At 50.3% G+C, this 20631-nt stretch overlaps 1 protein-coding gene and 1 long non-coding RNA gene across 3 annotated transcripts in view; one reads left to right on the top strand and one right to left on the bottom strand.

Moving 5' to 3' along the window:
* PDE10A (phosphodiesterase 10A) overlaps nt 1–20631 on the bottom strand; it is a 335996-nt gene that overhangs the window by 12098 nt on the left and 303267 nt on the right. For both annotated transcript variants that reach the window (XM_053668737.1, XM_037126093.2), the window contains 7 exons: nt 19196–19288; nt 16870–17056; nt 13120–13262; nt 12232–12315; nt 10560–10710; nt 9049–9204; nt 3015–3187 (listed from right to left, as the gene is read on the bottom strand). In XM_053668737.1, coding sequence (XP_053524712.1) covers nt 3015–3187; nt 9049–9204; nt 10560–10710; nt 12232–12315; nt 13120–13262; nt 16870–17056; nt 19196–19288 — 987 coding nt within the window. The remainder of the gene's footprint in view (nt 1–3014; nt 3188–9048; nt 9205–10559; nt 10711–12231; nt 12316–13119; nt 13263–16869; nt 17057–19195; nt 19289–20631) is intronic.
* Nucleotides 5183–9051, top strand: LOC128627970 (uncharacterized). Its single transcript, XR_008392274.1, has 4 exons — nt 5183–5305; nt 6213–6935; nt 7023–7089; nt 7300–9051. It is a non-coding gene; the product is annotated as an uncharacterized LOC128627970 (long non-coding RNA).

Genomic DNA, 20631 nt, shown 5'->3' with positions numbered 1-20631 from the left:
TATTCGATGGCTTAACAAGTCCCGAGAGTTGGTCAAGTTTATATAAAAAAAAAATAAATTCAATTCAGTGGAAAAATAAATTATTAATTAAGTAGTACTGATTCAACCTATCTGGAAAAAATAGTTACTCATAAAACTACAACCCCAAAACATTAAGCTCTAAAATAAGAATTAAGACTATATAAATACACAAAGAAAAATTTAACTACTGGTCATATGACCTGAAAGACAAGTAAAATAGAAAATGAGATTTGATAAAAAATGACGGATGTGGCCTTATGAAATTAAATTTATTTGTATCAAAAGAAAATCTGGACAAGGGGAGCAAAAGAAAAAATAAACAGGATGACATCGAACTGAAAATTTCTGCACAGCAAACCATCAACGAAATAAAAAGACAATTCACGAAATGGGGGAACATACTCACTGATACCTCTGATAAGGGGTTAATATCCAAAATTTATAGAGAACTTATAAAACTCAACACCAAAAACAAACAATCCAATTAAAAATGGGCAAAGGACCCAACAGACACTTCTCCAAAAAGAACACACAGAGGCCAACAGACATACGAAGAGATGCTCAATGTCACTAATCATCAGAGAGATGCAAATTAAAACCACAATGAGATACCATTGTACACCTGTCAGAATGGCCACCATCAATAAACCAACAAACCACAAGTGGTGGCGGGGAGGCAGAACAAGGGGACCCTTGGGCACTGTGGGTGGGAGTGCAGACGGGTGTGGAGATATTTCAAAAAATGAAAAGTGGATTTGCTTTTCCATCCAGCAATCCCACTTCTGGGAATGTATCCAACGGAACCCAAAACACTAATTCAAACATAAGCACACCTGTGTTCACTGCAGCGTTACTTGCAATCGCCAAGATATGGAAGGAGCCCAAGTGTCCATCAGTAGATGAGTGGATAAAACACCTATGGGACATTTACACAATGGAATACTACTTGGGCATTAAAAAGAAGACAATTTTACCCTTTGCAACAGTATGGATAGGCCTGGAGAACATTATGCCAAGTGAAATAATCCAGTCAGAGAAAGACAATACCATATGATTTCACTCATATGTGGAAAACAATGAACAAACTGAACTGAGACTCACGGATGGAGAGCAGGACGACAGCTAAGGGAGGGGGAGGTTGGGGGTGGAGGGACCGAGCAAAAAGGACTCACAGACACGGACAAGAGTGTGGGGACTGCGGGGGGTACAAGGGGAATAAATGGTAATGAAAAATACAATAAAAAATATTAAAAAACACGTAAACAAGAAAAAAAGAAAGAAAATCTGAATATACTGTGTTGGCCAAAAAGTTCATTTGATTTAGTCTGTAAGATGGCTCTAGTAATGTTTCCTTGTCTTTAATTCATTTGAAGCAATTCAGTCAAACTGTATTGCGACAGCTGTCATAACAACGTGCATTTTTTTAAAAAACTTACCCAAGATGTTGGAGTTTTGGGCAGCCCTTTTAACATCGAAGATGGAAGGAAACATGCAGCATTTCGGCATATTGTGCTTTACTATTTCAAGAAAGGTAAAAACGCAACTGAAACACACAAAAGAAGTTTGTGCCGTGTGTGGAGAAGGTGCTGTGACTGACTGAACGTGTCAGAAGTGGTTTGCGAGGTTTCCTGCTGGAGATTTCTCGCTGGACGATGCTCCACAGTCGGGTGGACCAGCTGGAGTCGACAGTGATCAGATCGAGATGTTCACCGAGAACAGTCAGCGTTCTACCACGTGGGAGACAGCCGACACACTCAGAATATCCAAGTCTATGAAGCTACTGGTGAAAATGAAAAATGTGCCTCTTATCTTTACAGAAAAAAGTAAGTGAACTTTTTGGCCAACCCAGTGCCTTTTGAAAAATTACCTGAAAAAAATGATTGTACTGTATAACAAATTTTAATCCTTAACAAAATATACATTGCCAACCAATTTACAAAGTAAACAATTCAACAAAAATAAGGAAAAGCTATGAGGAGGCGAATGGAAGTAGGAGCAGCAGTCTGTGAGCATGAAAGACCCATGTGGGGAGCTGCCCTCGACCAGCACCATCAATGGGGCAGCTCTCCCCGGAGTGGGAAGGTGAGTGCCCCCACTGTCCTTCTGGAAAATGCAGTGTGTGTCCATGTCTAGCAACACGTGTGTGTGCTGTGTATTTTTAAAGGACCAGTAGGTAAGACTACGTAGGCAAGAGTTAGTTCAGTGTTATCGATAATGAAAAGATCTATGTGGAACTGTGCATCATACATGACAGATTTAAATAAATCTTTACATAGTTCAGAGTTTCAGAACTCTGAAAAAAGAAATGTACTTGGCAAAATCACATTTTTGTTTTAAAAAGTGTGGAGTGAAAGTGTGCCCACATATACATACACGTGCACACGCGTCTCCTGTGTACACGCAGAGCCTGGTGCCCCCTGGGCACTGAAGGACCCGAACCCCTCGTGCTGGCTCTGTGTCCCCAAGACAGAGCTTTGACACCACGCGGCTCTCTGCTTGGTTCTGACCACGCAGGGTGCCGATTCTCCGAGGCTCAGAACTGGAACACGCATTTGTGAGACCAACGAAGTGCAGTTCCAGTTCCGTGCAGCAGTCACAGGAGCTCGGCTGGCACAGCGTGGGCGCTGGAGGACAGACCCTCTGCACTGGCCCTGGGGCCTGTGAGGCCTGGGCCGGCACGAGGCACATGACCAAGCTTGTCAGGGGTTCCCCTCTGAAAGCACGCCTCCCGTGTGACCCACGTAGGGTCTAATTCATATTCCAAATCCCCTCCCAGTATACTGTCAGAGATTTTGTCAAATAAAAATACCCAAAGTCAATGAAAAGTGCACATAAAACTATATATATACACACACACACACACACACACACACACACATATATTTACACTTTAACTTTCAAATATAAACTTACGCCATGTTACATTTGTGTTTAAATATACATTTACTCCAGACCCCACTTCCTGGGCTCCTAGCCTCCCAGATTTGGGTTACCTGTGTGACTGGTTATTAAGGTTCAGCGAGCCGGTCTGGTACATCTCCTCCAGCTGCTTCCGGTTCCCGAAGTAGAGCGCGAGGTCGGTGGCGATGATGGCTTTGCGGATGATCTCAAGCACCTGCTCGTACTCACTGGAGCTCAGGGTGGAGAAGATGTTGTGCCCCTCCAGCTAGGGGAGAGACGGAAACCAGCAATGACGCGCACCGGCTTGGACCTAGCACATCCTCGTCCCCAGAAAACGAGAGTCAGTCGGTGGCAGCTGGGCCACAAATGACAGGTGTAGGGAAACAAGGAGCAGCCTGAAGTGACCAATGGAATTCACGTCTGGGCGTCTCCTGAGCTACACCTGTGAGGCTGTTCCTTCGGTGAACTATTGGAACCACAGTAACATCATCTGCTACCACAAAATTGCAGTGAGTTAACTATGTACCTGGTTTGGGGACATTTCTGGTAAGTAATTAAAGGACTGTAAAATGTTTCAGTACAAACTATTCTCCCTGAATCAGAAGTGGTAGTAACTTTTACATCACACCGAAGATTACTGGGCTGGAGAGTCACCTGGCCCCGGCCCCTCGGGCACACCCAGTGAAGAACCGCGCTACCGTGTCCTCATCCGCAAAGCAAACACCCCATGGTCCCAGACGACAGCGCCCGGGACTTGACATGCACCAGTCACCGAGGGGGAGGCCGCCTCTCTGTCCTCAGGGACCTGACTCAGCGGGGCAGGTCTCCCAACAAGCCTGGAAGGGAGTCTTTTAAAAACGCTTCTCAGTAACTCCTCCCTCTGAGAATGTAAGTTTTTTATTTGTAATTGACACAAAAATGGGTTTTTGCAGACAGACTGAGACGGTAAGACGCATTAAATCTGTGCACTCATCAGTCACTTTGTCACTTCATTGCCGGCCACTGCAGCCCGGCATGCGGCTGACGTCAACTGCTCTCACTTGTCCTGAACTCATACCTGTGGGCCGACAAAACACAGTGGAACTGGAAGTTATCAGAGGGCTTCTTTGCACACCTGGGCACCTCGGCAGCACACGGCCCACTCCCTGCCACTGTCGGGAAGCTGCTGGCGCACCGTCTGTGTCCACCACAGTCTTCCTGCACAGCCCGCTCTGCTCTGTCGCGGATGTTTCCGTTCCCCCGCGACACGGCCGCAGGCAGAGGCAGCCCGGGCCGGCTCTCCTCCCTTCCGTCTGCCCGGCACTCGAAGTCCACACGGCACTCCCGATGCACGGTCCCTCTCCCAAATCACCACACGCAGACACTTGTCCAACATCCGTCCGAAGCGGACAGTACGAGCTGCCTCTCTGACTGGAGGGGGACTACAGGACCTGCATGTCCCGGTCACCACAGTCATTTTAGGGCGGCCACCCCTCCCCTGCAGCGGCATTCACCGGGACAGCAGGCCGGCTGCAGGAGGGAGCTCGGCCAGGCAGGACCCAGGTAACTGTTCAGGATGTGCGTGCGAGGCACCGGGCAGAGCTGTGCGCGTGGAGGCTGGAGTGGGGGTGGGGGGAGTCGGCACGGCAGCCCTCCCAGCGGCTCCCAGCCTCGGCTCCTCCCCACAACTTCGGAAGGTCACGAAGAGGGGTCTCTTCCCTGCACACTATGACCCTGCTCTGCTCTGACGTGGCCACGGCCCAGGGGGCAGCTGGCCTCGGCTTCCCCATCGTGAACAGCTGTTCAGCTGCAGTGTGAGAGCCCGGTCCTCCCGCACAGGTCTGCGACCGGCAGGGCGCCTGCAGACGAGCCACAGGCGGTTCGCACATCTCTGTGCCCTTCCGCTCTGTCACCAACATGCCACCCCATGCGGGGTGGACCAGATTCTGGGGTGCCGTTGAGTGTCTCACTCTCTCTAAAATAGGGACACCCCCGTCTGGGCTCCATAACCCTCCGGGGGACCACGTTTGAGTGGGCCATCAGGATCACGCGTGGACCCTTGATTCTAAGGCGTGCATGGTCCAGGACAGATGAAAACCCGTGGTAAAGGGTCTATGTGTCCTGCCAGCTGCTTCAGACTCACTATTTCCTTCATTACTTCTCAACACTGAAAGCGGAAACAGTCAGGACTTTCATAATGAAAACTTGTAACAGGAACGTTTTTACTTCCACTTCTAGCTGTGACACGGACAAGTCACTGAACCTCCATGCTGCCCACGATTCTCATGTATGAACTGGGAAGAGTCCCGGCCTCGCAGGGTGCGCACCGCAAAGTGGACCCATGAACAAGTGGACCGTGAACAAGTGCAATCGCCCCGAGTCCCCGGCTGACAGGAAGTACTCGGTAAGTGACAGAACGCTGATTAAGAGGGTGGTGGGGATAAAGTTTATCAGAGTAACGTTTGCAGTCAGAGTTAAGGGGGAGTGAGAAGGAGAGACAGACAGACACGCCCGGAAATGAACTTGGTGGCCAAAGGCCATTTCTAGTCGGAACACGTCTGTAGGCAAGGACAGACTGAAGCCAGCCTCTGTGTCACGCACATTTGGTTTTCAATAAAGGCAACAATTTTGTCATAACTGCAACAGACAACAGCAACCCCTCCGGGTGCAGACAGACTGAAGAAGCACATTGGCTGTGTCACAGAAATGTCGCTGCTATAAAAGGTAGTAAAATGCCATAGGACCCTGAAGTGTTGGGTGTGGAGGTAACTTTCTTCAAATCTGAACATATTTTGAAAGCCCTGAATAATTCAAGATGAGTGGAATATTGAGAAAATTTTCTTAATAATAAGAATAGTCATTCCTTGTTGGTCTGTTTTCTGAGATTTTTGACTTTTTAGTACTTTACATGGGATATTCACAGACAGCAAGTGACAGGAAAAGAGTCATTTTGAGTTTCAAAACAATCATTAGCAGCACCAAAAGAAAGAGAACAGAAAATGCACTTGACCTTCTGACACCAATGGCTCCGTCAGAGTCACTGCTGACGAGGGTGAGGTTGGGGGGAGAAAACAAAGCCCGCTTCCCCAGCTGTCACTGTCCACGCCAGTGACATCCTTTCCTGAGGGCAGGGCACTCACCCGCTCCCACTGAGCCGCCTGCACCCTTGGCCCCAAGCGGACTGATCTACTCACCCCCGTCAGCAACACCCACAGTTTCCCGTGTGTGCACTTGGCATACACTGTTCTGCCAAATCGGAATTCTCTCTCATTCTCCCTACTTCTGCCTTCATGGGCCACCTCTGCCCACAGGCACAGATCCAGGGGTCAGCGGCCGAGAGTTGAGGAGGCCAGTGCAGGGCAGGGACGGTCCTCTGCACCCGTGACTCAGAGCAGAGGAAAGCTCGCTCACCCCGCAAACTACCCTGCAATAGAGAGCGGCCAAAGCACATGCCCGTTCCAGGAGCTCGGGGCCACCCAAGGGCATGCACCAAAGGACACGCTGTGGCCCCAGCCATGTCACAGAACAAGGTACCGGGATGAGCTCACGTTGGAGCTGAGCCCGGAGCTGAGGAGAGGCAGCCGTAAAGGCACCAGGGAGTCCAGGCGGTGGCACGGCGGGCGGCCCAGAACTAGGGCGCGCGGCAGGCACGGCGGCCCCGGGTCAGACTGCGGCAGGCACAACCCTCACGTGTCAACCGAGAAAGAGAAGCTGCTGTTCGGAAGCCTCGGAGCCTGACACCTGTCACTGAGGAAGGGGACGTGCTCGGACACGCACTGGGGAGGGGACCTGAGAGGCGCCGGCCTGGAGGAACAGTGGTCAGGGCAGGGAGGGGTGGTCAGACAGACAAACCGACAGAAGACCCGACTCAGGACGTCAGGTAGGAAAGTCTCTGAGGGACACTCCTGCAGGTGGGCCCCACTGGGCTCCACCCCCAACCCCCTCGATGCCAGCACGACCCGCACACAGCTCTGCCGCCGGTCACCACAGGAAACGGCCCTGATGCCCAAGAGGCCGTGCCAGCTCAGCAAAAGGTAAGAACTCGAGCTTCTCTGTCCAGTTGGTCCTGTCGGCTCCTTACTTCACTCGTGACTCTATCTGTCCCCCTGCCCGCTGTGCAGGGATGGCCCACTGATGCCAGCTGGAGCTTTGGGGGACAAGTCTTCAGGCCTCCAGCCTGGGACACAGGTGAGAACCACAGCCTGGTGGCAGAGTGCAGGCCGGAGAGCAGAGCGGCAACGGGGCCAAGCCGAGGCAATGGCACTGTCCCTCCTCCCTGCAGACATGGTGCCCCAGGACAAGACCCGATGCTCGGTCTGTCACCACTCGCCCCTGCCCACAACGGGGTGGCCCTGGGGGGTGCTCAGTAAATACACTTGCCCTGAACTGATTTTCCAGGGGCTGCCGGATGGACTGAGAAGACAAATACTCAGACAGATCGAGAGCAAAACACAGAATCGGCTGCAGGGACGGGAACTGCCAGGGAAGGATGGGAGCCGCCACTCCTGGGTTTCCCTGCCGCAGGTGCAGGCTGCCTGCTCAGGGCGCCAGCACGCCCCCTCCCCACCACGGCTGGCACGGAGGGTTTGGTCAGTCTGCGACTCGGATTCAGTGTCTGACAGGAAGGGGGGGCCGTCACCGGGACCTAGGGCAACCCCCAGCTCCGCTCCCCAGCTTCCTGCTCTGGCAGTCTACTGAGCCCTCATCTTCTCTGCCAAGGGAAGAACTAAGGCGCCTTGTCGTCGCCTCTCCAGTGGCTGAAATCCCATCTCTACTGCTCAGAACCTGACTACCCTCCGGCAACTTTTGAGATGCCCACAGCTTGCCCGGATGCCCTTCTGCCACGAGCTCCTGTGCCCTGCTTGTTCTAGGAGCGCTGCTGCACCATGTCCTGACCCGGAACCCACGCTGCCGAGGCTCGCTGCAAAGACACAGACCACCACGGGCCTGGCGGGCGCGGCAGCACGGCGGGCACGTCTCCCTAGCGTGGGCTCTCTGTTATGCTGCGGCACACTCCTGTTCATCCTTCTTCCTGTACAAACAGCCCAGCATGAGCGTAAGGCCACAGGAGAATAAGCTGACGTGAATTTCTATGTCTATTTACAAAAAGCATGTTTTACATACGTGTGTGTACACACACATATACATACACCCACACGATCCTCCTAGCGTGCTGAAATTTCTAAGTACAGAGGTACGTTTGCATCCATCCATCTACACATCATTAAAAATAAAAAAAAGAGAACTGGCGTCTGGGGGCTGCTTTCGGGGACAGAACCTGCCCACGTGGGTGGCCAGCTCACTGCCTGCAGGGTGTGACCTGAAGACAGACCGTCTGCATTTCCTGTGCCTGTCACTCGCACCCAGCAGGTCCTCAGGCCAGCACCTCACGTCTGCCCCTCCTCGCCCAGCTCCTCAGGCCTGTGCAGGCCCACTGGGCAGAGTTGGCGGTGAGTGACAGGCACGGGAGGAGAAGCCGATGGGGTGGAGAGGGACCCCCAGGTGACACGAGGAAGAACAGCCCACTGACAGACACCTGGCGACTCGGTCACTGCCCAAACATTCCCAGCCCCTCCTGCCAACACAGGACCTGAAGGCCTGGGAGGGTCCCTCTCCCCAAGCAGAGGACGGACAGCGAGAGGAAGACAGAGGGGCCACCGTCCCCAGGCCAAACAGACGCCTGGCTAACAGCCGTCTGTGAGAGGGCCCAGGCCCTCCGGGGTGGCGGTTGCCCAGGTGACGTGAGGGAAGAGGCCGAACGTGAAGGAGAAACAGGTATTTCAGAGAAGTGACACGTGTCCCTGCCTTGATCAATCACCAAGAATATCCTAAATGCAAGGAAGTAAAGTTTTAAAAAACCGAAAAATTAAATGGACTTTGGAAGGCACTTAAAACCCCAAATCTAGCTCACTTTCAAGATCATCATTCAACACACCCTGGCTCAAGACGAGGGGGACCCACGTGAATGGATTTAGCAACGCAAGCCACCCCTGCCTTGGGGCATCATGTTCTTACCAAATGCAAAACTGCCGGACACACTCAATCTCGCCCCGGAGAAGTCCCAGCCTGAACCCACAGAGACCGAGCGTGGGCCACAAACAAGCGCCCACAGCCTCGGTGCCTTGGCACACTGGCCCGGCCGCCCACCTGCAGGATGGACACCGTCTGGGAGAAGTGGTGCTGCTCCATGGTGGACGTGGAGTAGAGGGCGGCCAGCGGGTGGTCGAACTTCTGCAGGTAGGTGTTACTGAAGCCCCTGTGGTCCAGGTCGTGGCACAGACACGCGATCAGCAGCCCTTTGCGCTGGAGAAACAGGGCAGTACACAGACACTCAGAACCAAGAAGGGCGAAGGGAGATGCGGGGGCCACCGTTCACCACGCCTGCACACTGACCTCCACCCTTCAGGTGGCAACACCCTTCTGGGCTCTGGCGTTCTAAGTAATCTAGCTTAGGTTAGGTTCATGGCTGTTCTGCCTGTGAACTTGAGAGCCAAGTTATTCCTGTGTTTCCCCCCTCAACTCTGGGAGTAAGTGTAGGTGGTATCACATGAAAGCAAATGTTCTCATTTACAGATAAAACGGAGCTGCACGAGGAGAGGGCAGTGCCGGTCCTTCGTTAGAAATGTATTCATCGCTACATTCTAGCAGTGCTATTGTTACTAGAAATTACGACTACAACAAGGAAATCATACAGCGTGTGCCAAATGGCTGCAGGGCACAGCAGGAGGCAGGCAATCCCATGGCAGCCACCAGGGGCCACAGGTGCTCGAGGACAGGGAAGCAGGGGCCTCTGGGAGAGGAGGGCCAGGTGGGGGAGTGGTCGGAGTGCATGGCTGCAGGTGAACCTTCCCCAAGAGTCCAGGGGTTCAGGAAGGTGGCCCAGGCACAGGGGGAGAGGACAGAGGAAGACAGAGGAGGGAGGTTGAGGATCACCTAGGCCTTATATTCTGCCTGAGCCAGGGAACGGTGCCAGCAGTTTGTGTATTAAGAGATGACGGCTCCCTTCTCCACACAGACAGATGTCCTCTGAAGCAGGATGCCAGTTTTACGAGACAGGGAGAGGGGATTTGGTGATGGCTCTCCCAGCTTCACTGGGACCAGGTGCAAAGACGCCAGGCTTGGCTGGGCAAAGGGGCCCTGGCACACGGTGGGGCCCAAGCACATGAGGCCGTCTCGGAACCTCCCCGCCCTGAGACCAGAATGCCCAGTGTGGAACTGTCCCCAGGGGTGGAAGACCAGAAACCATCGGTGAGACTCCGCAGGCCCCCTGCCCACCCCACGGAGGAGCGCAGGCACTGCTGGGGCCCGAACTGTAGTTAGCACTCTGGGCGGCCGAAAAGCAGGCCGTGTCTACTCATCCAGGACACGTGGCCCACAGGGAAAGTGCACTTGGGACATGCCTTCAGAAGACTTAATGGGGAAGAAGGGCTACAGAAATCACTCTTTCCTTGGGGGTTATTTTTAGTGAAGGTGGAATTTGTGTATCTACACTTCTTAAAATAATTCAATAAATGCTTGGCAACAGCACTCTACACCATGTGCTTCTACCCATTCACTGAGCCCGACCTGTCCTAAAACATGGCGCACGTCCACACCATACGTGTGTTCCAGACGCGGGCACGAAGCCTGCCAGGCCGCCAGGCTCGGGACGCACGCACCTCCAGGTCGGTGAAGAGCCCGCAGTTGCTCTGGAGGATGGCGTACATGCAGTGCGCCACGGTCACCGCGTGCTTCCAGTTGTGGTACGGGACGCGTCGGTAGTTCTTCTTCACCGACATGATGAAGCGGCACAGCTTCTCCAGCTCAAAGCTGTGGGGAAGAGACACGACAGACGCCGGCCAGGAGTCAGTGCGCTGCAGTGGGTGCCCACGCCTGAACCCCTCCCCGCGGACCACGTGGGTCTCCAGGGACCCGGGCGCCCCAGAGCCTCCCACGCCGCTTCCCAGCCAGTTCAAACAGGAGCCTCGCCAGAGCGCTTCTAACCAGCGTTTCCAAAGAGCACAGCCAGACACACGAACCACAGACATCCACAGGAAGACCACGGCTGTTTTCCTTTCAAAAGGAATCCATTACCTAGGTCCACAAACAGTAGCAAATGACTATATCCTGACACAATCCATGACAGAAGTGACATTCTTGTCATACAGTGTGGTCACTATATCTTATTTTATATTATCATGTACTTACACTCATCTAAGGGGTTAGCAACTTTCTCAATGGACTTCAAAGCAGCTTAAAACAAAAGCCCATTAATAATAAACAGGGCTCTTTGAAATACCAAAGAAATGATCATTCAAAAAACTTCCAAACATACTTAACCTGTATTTTCCCCACTGGAAATGTTTTTTTTTTTAATTTTTTAATTAACAGTCTTGTTTTACCATTAATAAGAGTTTTTGTTTTTTAAAGATTTTTATTTATTTATCTTTAGAGGGGAAGGGAAGGAGAGAAGGAGAGAAACATCAATGTATGGTTGCCTCTCATGTGTCCCCTGCTGGGAACTGGCCTGCAACCCAGGCATGTACCCTGACTGGGCATTGAACCGCGATCCTTTGGTTCGCAGGCCCGTGCTCAACCGACTGAGCTACACCAGCCAGGGCCCCCACTGGAAATGTTCAAATGTCCTTGAACTCCAAGGCATGTCATTCTGAGTGATCCAAATAGCCGGCCCTTCGAGGGCCACCTAAGACCTCACTGAAGCCAGTTACTCCGCACGCAGCCTTTAAACAGTGACTGGTACAAGTCACCGACAGACGTGAAAGAGAATGCAGACGTCGGCAGGAAAATAAACTTTCCTCCTAGAGAAACGGAGGGCCCTGTTAACCACCTAAGGACTGAAGGGCAAAGGAAGGAGAAAACCGCCCCCGAGCACCGCCAGGGCAGGCGGGAAGGGCAGGCACTGGCTGCTGCTGCAGCGCCAGCCCTCGGATGGAAGGACTCGCCTCCTCCTCACCCAGTCCAACTGGAACACGACGTCTGCTGACGCAGACGGTACGCACCTACTCCCAATCACACGTCAACATGGCGAGCAACGATGCTGAGTGGTGACCCACCCTTCAGTGGAATGGCCTCAGTGCGTCCAGCCTCTACTGTGTCACCTGCTGACTAGTGGCTGGGAGCCGAGGGGCAGCTGGGCTCTCCGGGAAATAAGGAAAAGGCCGTGGCTTGGTCTGACAAGTGCGTTAGCCTTTGTGACTTTAAGTATTTAGAAAAAGTCATCCACACGGCACATCTTAGTGATCGAGCACGAAAGCAGCAAGGAGTGTAGGGAGGGGAGGAGGAGGTCGCATTGCCCCCCAGTTCAAACGGGAGCCTGCAGGCCACTCCTACCAGGATGTCCCACAGGAGCGGTGGATCATGTAGACAAAGATGCCAGGCCACATGTTTTCAAAAGGGCCGATGTCGAAGTGGAACCTGAAAGGGAATGAAAAGGCGGCTCAGCTCGTGCCTGAACACAGTCAGCGTGAACACAGTAACAGGAAGGAGAGCGATGTGACTTCCTGTCCGTCAGGAGAGAAACTGGAAAAGTTCGGGAGCCCAGCCATCCCGGCCACCGCGCTCTTGTACGTGAAGGAAATCCCGCATATTCCCTTAGCAGCTCAGTTCAACAGTGGCTTAATTGCCATCACTTAATTTTCTATGAAACAATCTGTTAACAAAGGATGTTGTGGCTACTACCAGAGCAATGAAAAAGTACAAAAACGTTATGAGGAATGATAATACGCATACATTATCAGCCCCAGGTCACTTCTGAAAATCTTCTGTGCGGTTGAATAGTGTTGGCGTTTAGTTATAGTGGGTACACAGGTTATCACAGGTCCTACCACCAGGAGTTACGTGTATTCGCACGGTTAGAAAACAGCACAAAAGCTGAATTAATACTAACTTCTCAAATTTAATTCGCAAATTTAGATTTATATGGAAGTGTAAATTTTTAGATCTCTGGTATTCACTGCCATTTAAATATTAGATATTACATAGTGTAAAGTGTATAAAAGACTAATGTAAAACAGCAACCATTCGGGTTCACTTAAAAATTGCACTTTTAAGTTTTTTTGTTTTTTAAGACCTGGACAAGTTGTGCCCTGATATTTGGAATGCCCTCGGAAGGGGAACCAGCGCAGCGAACACACACAGGGACAGGGCGCCAGGACCCCAACCCTAGGTCCCTCCTCCGTTAGGGCGGCCGCCCGGACTCCGCGCACTCGGGGCACTCACAGCTCAATCTCCTTGCAGAGCCGCCCGGGCAGCGTGAAGCGCATGAGGCCCTGCCACTCCTCCGAGGTGCAGATGCTGTGGTAGGACAGCTTCTCCATGGTGACCCGGTAAATGCACTCCGAGTGGCGGATCCGGTGGTACATCTGGGCAGCAGACCCCGGGAAGAAAGCGCATGTCACTGAGGCTCGGCATTCAGTGTGGAGGCAGAACTGCTATCAAAACCGCTATTCCTGCCGCCTTTCCTGTCCATTTCTACCCATTTCCCTGCACGCTGCCGATGGGATACAAACTGCTGACCCGCTTTAAAAGAACCCTGTAGCACGTGTCTCTTTACCAGACGCTCTGCCTGGCAGGCAGCGAGACTGCTGGGGACCCTGCGCCGAGCCTGACTCAGGGATGCCCAGCTGTGGGACCTGGGGAAGCGCAGGTCTGCAGGGTACCAGCAGCCTGTCCAGCTGGGTGTTCTGTTAGGGCAGCCTGGACGGGTGCGGACGGAGACCAGATGCGCCAGGAGGCAAGCTGTTTTTCTCTCCTTTCATTAAGTTTTATAAAAACATATTAATTTCAGCCTTCTTTTAAAGTATTTAATTCTTAGGGACCTCAAAGTCCTCTAGTCCAAGGAGTCTCTAAAAGGTTTGCTTGTGAAGTCTTTGTTGGCAAAGAGTTTTGGAGATGCGCGCCCAATAAATGTGCGTTCCTTCAGCAACTGCAGGCACACGCACTGTGCTAATGTGCGATTTACAGTAGGAAACATGCACTAAAACAGACACTTACAAAAGTATATATTTTTTGTTTTACTTAATGAGACTTCTTGTTTTTACTGAAAAATTGCGTATTTTAAAATAAAAACACTGTAAAGAACTGTATATTATCAGTGTTTAATACCTTGTGAAATGGTGACATTTGTGTCTGCTTCAGTTTAATTTACTTCAGTGCTCGGATGTTCAGCTGTAATATTGAGAAAGCTGTGCCAGGAAGTGCACGGAACCAAACGGAACGAGAGGTGGTCCTAGCTGTTCGTAAACATCCACTTATAGTTCTGTTCCCTAACAGGTAATATTTTGGTGGAAATTAAGATACATTTCTATTTTCACTAATGTCAACCAGTTAATACTGAAAACTGGTCAGCTGAATCCTTTTAAATGGGAGTGGGCAAAAGTAGGTTTACAGTTGGGAGTATTCGAAACAATTTAATCTTGTACTATTATTTACTAAGTATTGTAGTACTTTTCCATAGGAACAATGGTAAACTACTTTTGCCAGCCACTGTACTATCAAACAGGTTCAAAACAATGAGACAACTTGCAAATGTCTGTTTCCAGAGTGCTCTCTTTAGGACATGCGTTTATTTGGAAAAGCAATTGCTTTCTTTTCCATGTTAATGTCACTCACTCTGTGGACTTGGGCAAACTGAGCTCTACAGGTCCATTTTCTCAGTGGGAATGATGAGAACCTCACTCGAGGCCACAGTGAGACTGAGTTTAGAGCAATGCCCGCCCCAGAGTGAGGGTCAGAACTCACAGTGGTCACCGTTTGCTCACTGCCTGGTGCAGAAAAGAGACTCAATACTTGGTTGCTGAGCTCAGGAATGACTACAGGTGGAACCATTTATTAAACTCATCCTAGTCGATTGCTTTCATCCTCATAACGATTTTGTCCACGTTCCTTTAGCGATAAGTGTCTTCTGATCCAAATCACCTGCTCTTGAGGAGTCCTCTTTCTGGGCAAAAATATACAGCAGATGCTATCCTTCTTCCTGCTGGCTTTCTGAATTGCCCCTAATTGTTTCTTTCAGATTATAATACATATGAGAAAATTAATTGATGGTTTTAAAACACTCTCCGTCTTTTTAAATGGTTATCTTTCCATCGACATACCATCTGTTATTTGTTAAAAATGAAGTGGAGAGGTTGATCAGAAACCCCGGCACCCCCTTTATCCAATAGAAGGGGTGAAACCGCATAGAATCACAGGTGAATGCAGACCAACAAAGATGCAGTGAGTGTTTCTAGGGCCACATGCCAGCCTCTTGAACGAGCCTCTTAACCGAACAAGCCCACTGAGCTGAATGACGGTGAAAGGGCTGCTCCGGGACCACGATCGGGACTAGGAGCGATCCGCACATAGGAGACGTGCTCCCGTCTAGGACACGACAACCTGCTCAGGAGCAGCAACACCTGCGTTCCCAGGACCAACCCACTGGTCTGACTCAAGAACAGCCAGCTGCAGGCAGGAAGCTCTTCCATGTGCAGGATCGAAGTGATGGCCTGTGCCTGGGTCACGCCACAGCCAGCTCCTTAGGGAAGAGCAGGTTCCAGTGACTTGTGCTCTTACATTCGACGGTTCTTTGGGACGCCTCCTAGTGTGGCTGTTTCCATCACGTGCCGATGAAGCTCACACGGCACGCTAGTGTGACATGTACACCACACTGCGACGACCCCCATCTTTCACACTCACTGTAAATGTCTGTTTGAGAGTGTTATCTTATGGTAATTATTAAAATGTTTAAAGCATAATTATATCAGAATGAACTTTTGTAGGATAATAGGAATACATGTCCACAGAGATGCTAACTTGTCCAATCGTAAGAGCTTCTCATTGTTTTTTTTTAAATGGACTGTACAGGTATCAAGTTGCTACAATACTCACATTCCATTAAATTCACTTAAACGGTGATAAAAATCAATATTCCAAATATATTGGAAATTATATTCTCTGCAACTTTTAAGCTAAACAAATATACGCTGTCACCATCTTTATTAATGAGAGAGACACAGGAAATGTTTGAAACAAAAAGATATCTGAAAAGTGCATCTGTTTTTTCCAGGAAGCCAAGCAGCAGTGACTGTCCCCAGTAGAGGCCCCCGGTGCCACCAAAAACGACAAAATGTGTGCTCACAAAACCGCACCTGTCGAGCTGCAAACCGCTGTCTCCAGTCGCTGACATACTCTTTTTCCCCATTTCTGTTCCTCGCCGTCCTTAGGCTGTTTCCATTAGTTATCATGTTAATCCTGCAAAACTCGTTCTATTTCCCAAGAAGGCAAGCAATTTCTCTAACTGCTAAGGTGGTAACTCCCATTTATACTGATTGAGCTTTATAAAAAGGTTAATAAAAGTTTCCCCAACTTCAAAATTCCAGTAGTATCACTGAAGGATCACTAGAGTTTATAGCATACTAAATGCTCAAGTCATTTAAAAAGACTAAAATGTAAAAGAAAGAAGATAAACTCAACTCCTTCAAAGTGAGAGTTCATAAACAGCAGCCCATTCCGTCATTCAGTAAACAGGCGAGACTGCCGTGGGGACTCCTAGGTGACGCCCAGAAGCCCCTGACAGAGCAGCTGGGCAGCTGCGGCCCTGTTCCTCTGAGCACCTTCCTGGTCGGAGTTCAGCACCAGCCTCACTCCTTGGCACGAGAGCCGCACACACCGTGTGCATCACAGGCAGTGAGGGGCCGGGGAGCAATTTCCTTGTTCATTTTAGCAGGTCTTGTGAAATGCAAACCTGATGCCTGAACAATTTATTTAACTTCATTTTTTAAAATAAATTCACACCTTGAAATAAATGCGAACACTAGATTGTTTTCTTCTAAGGCATTTTAAGGCTTCCCCTAAAATACGAGCCACCAGGAATCACTGCTTTTGGTTTATAAAAGAAACTTACATGGAAAAGGCCCTACACTACTTGACTGGAAGGGTTTTACCATTAACACTGAGTGGTGAGACACGTGTTTACAACTCCTCCCTTACGTTGGCACAGTGTAAGGCTAACGCGCAGAAGACAGCGAACATCTTGAAGTTGTTCTCATCCGTTTTGGAGAAGGCACTGCCGCTGACTTTGTTCACCATCTGCACCACGCCGATCACGCTGCCGCGGCTCACGATGGGCATGCACAGGATGTTCCGGGTGGTGTAGCCCGTGTACAAGTCCACTTCTCTGGGCGGGGGGGGCGCGCACAGCAGCACAAAGGAAACAAACAAGAGACAGATGGTAAATGACGCATTCTATCCTGCGTCTCATCAGTTTTGCAATTCTCACACTTCTGTCACAACTAACTGGGATGGAACTGTTACCTTCTAAATTCAAGGGCCATGTGGCATCTGAAAGTGCTTTATTAAAACCTTCCCCAAATTTTTCTAAGCAATTTGTTCTTTTGTTTTCAGGAGTTTTTTCAGAATGGTATCCAGGAAGCCTTTGGCTTCCTGACTGGTTTTAAGTATGCAGCATCATGAAGAAAACTCAAACCGCCAATCCAGAGAAAAACACAGCAAGTTGGTGAAAGAGCGTGACCCTTCGACCTCGCTCACGGTTCGGAGGGACGGAGCGTGCTCGGCAGACATGAATGGGTGCAGGGCTGGGCCAGCACCAGCCCCTCCTGCCCTGAGGCAGAGCTTTCCTAGGACACAGCCATGTCACCGCTCAATGGACTGCCAGCGGCCCTCACCAGAGGCGCCGTGACCTCCCACGCCAGGAGCACTCACTACCCGATTCCTGACAGGAAAGGCAGGCTGACTGATTCAGAGGAGGTACTCCGCCCAGAGGTGGCCAGGAGACCGCAGGCAGCGGGTCAGGCGAGCCCGCTGGGCTGTGCGGCCCCTCGGCTTCTGAGCACCGCCCAGCCAGGCGGTGCGCGCAGAGTGGTCAGGCCCCGTGACTGCCGAGCACCACTCCAGGGTGTGGAGACATCGCATCTTATGTGTCCACTCACCAGGTGATGGGTGTTGTGACTCAGAAAGAGCCATACACGTGACTTACAGATACATCTGAGTGGGGCGTGTTCACAATGCTGTCACTGTTCTCGGCGAGATACCACATTGTGTTACATATGATGCGCACCCACGTTTTTGTGTGCATGGTACACAGGATACTATGCCCATAGCATGTAATCATTATACCCCTGTATAAAGTGTGTCCGCATTTTCCCCTCCGAAGTTTGGGCAAAACGTACATGTGATACACAGCACAACATGGTACCCAGCAGAGGAGCTGGGTCCAGTAATGCTCAACATTACAAGAAAGCAGGAAACTGCTCTCCACGCAGCTGTGCCACCACCCGCTCCCATCAGCCAAGCCCGGGCCCCCCGGGCCTCCGCTTCCTGGCCAGCCCCTGCTCACGGCCACCTTTCAGAACTGCAGCCCCTGGAGCTGGTGAGCAGCGGGCCCCACTGTCGGTTACTTTCACGTGCCCCACGCTGAGTGTGCGGCCCCGTGTTTGATGGCCGTTTGTGTCTCTTCTTCTGGGAAGTATCTGGTGAAATCTTGTGTCCCATTTATCTCAAATTGGGTTAACTTATTATTAGGTTGGAAACGTTATTTATATATTCTGGGTACAAGTATTTTGTCAGACTTATGTTTCATAAATATTTTCTCACAATCTGTTCCTCGCCTTTCATGTTTTCAATAGTTAAACTCTACATTTTTATATAAAAGTTTTATCAAAGGATATAAAAGTATTTTCAGTATTTAAGCACTAAAATAAGCTTAGGTTTCTTTTTAAAAAATTAAGATCTTTGGCATACTCTTTACCATTAAACATATAAGTAGGAGATATCTGTGCTTAAATACAGGTTGTGTATATTTGACATTATCAAACACCTGATAAAACATCCTATTATTTATTTTATTTCAGTGTCTCTTAAAATAAACTGAGTGTTTGATTTATCTGAACGCTCTGGACAAAATATCTGAACTACTACTCCTGAATAATCATGGCATCAATCTTAAGACTCAACTGCTAGAGACTTATTAAAATTCCATTTGCACAATTTGGCTTCTGGTCCTCCAGAGAAACTCAGAACAGGACCACATCTCTGTGACTCCAACAACACCCGATGAAGCTGCAGTGTGTCCGGTTCCTACTGGGTGTGTCGTCAGGTGTCGCTGACAGGCATGTTATGAATATGTCCTCACATCTTGAAAGTGAGAACAGAACTACTAAAGAAGCTTCACTGTACCCAATTTAAAATGGGGAAACAGGCTCAGTGACCGAGTCACTCGCTCCAGTCCCTCCAGAGCTGACAAACGAGCAAAGGTAGGCCCCACCCCGTAGGACGAGAGGCAGAGGCAGCTGCGTACCTGTTGAAGCGTGGGTCCGCGTAGGCGTCTGGGATGTTCAGCACCTCCCCCGTCCTCGCGACCTGCCCGGCAATGCCCTTCTCGATGGAAAACCTGCGCACATGGAAGACAGGGCAGGAGCGTGAGCACACAGGTGTGTGACACAGTCTGAAACGCCTGCTGCCGCCCACAGTGAGCGGGAGGGCACTGCTGTGCTTGAAGCGCTTGTGTTAGCTTTACATTTACGCATCTAAGTCATCCTATTATTACAAAGCACACAAAAGCAGAAAAACATTGCAGAGTAATCACTGAGGAACCTTGATTTAAGATGTAATTCAAAATATGAACTTATACTGAATCACAAACTGAAACTGAAGAGTTAATTAGATTCTCCCGCACTGATCAATAACAGTCCTTTATATTGGCAAAATGCCTTCTGATTCACAATGCACTTCGACATAAATTCTCTCAGTTAATTCTGTGGTGGGAACTGAGGCCTGTGTGGGTTCAGTAATTTGCTAAAATTGCTAAAATTCCTGAAATACTGATGACAGAAGAAACACAATGCAGGTTTCTGACAGTGGACTTCCCACCACATCTAAAACCGAGACCCTGGGGATGTCTGATCGTGAGATGTGAGGCAGGGCTGGAATTTGAAGGCACCTGCAACACAGGCAGTGTATACCAACCACCCAACTTGAAACTCCTAGTGTTTTTATTTCTCTAATTTGTTCAGTGGAAAAGCAGTCAAAACAAGCGTTATCTAAAGACAATTATGTTTTGATGTTTAATATCAACATTTTCTATTACAAGTACGTTCTTTCACACAGTTTTCTGATTACAGTATTATCAGTCACCCACTCATTTCGAAATTCAGTTAACAAAGGTGTCTATAATCCACACCATCCACATACTTCAATGCCTGCAAAATAACTTCCATAACATTACACTTTGAACATAACAGGAGGTCATCGTGATTGAGACGAGGCTCCCCTGTAAGGACGACACTGAAGACACCTGAAGGGAGCCCACTGCCGCACACAGCGCCCTGCCCCGGCGTGAACTACGTGGCCCAGCCAAGCCGGCTGCCGCGAGTGCACGCCAGAGACCTGTGCTGGGCAGCCTGATTGAGAGCCTGATTGAGACTTTGCTCCCCACCCTAGGTGGCGGGCCACCATCCGTGGCAGGGCCCAGGTTAGCTGCCAGGGTTCCCACAACCACGACCCCTCACTGCTGCCCGCCTGCCGCACTTCGAGGGAGCACGGGACCCCTGGTGTAGCAGAAGTGACCATTCCCAGACTGAGGTCTAAACACAGACCGACCAGAACGCTGAGAAACAAAATGTAACAATGACAAGCTCGTGCCTGGAGGCCAGCGTTCTGTGAGTGTGGGGCACAGGACAGACCCCCCAGGACCAGAACAGGATGTGCCGGTGGGGGGCAGTGGTAAGGCACCTG

The sequence above is a fragment of the Artibeus jamaicensis genome, unplaced genomic scaffold (assembly GCF_021234435.1).
Source record: "Artibeus jamaicensis isolate MK-2021 breed Jamaican fruit bat unplaced genomic scaffold, CSHL_Jam_final contig_497, whole genome shotgun sequence".
In the NCBI taxonomy this organism is placed as follows: Eukaryota; Metazoa; Chordata; class Mammalia; order Chiroptera; family Phyllostomidae; genus Artibeus; species Artibeus jamaicensis.
This window is presented reverse-complemented; position numbering and strand designations above follow the sequence as displayed.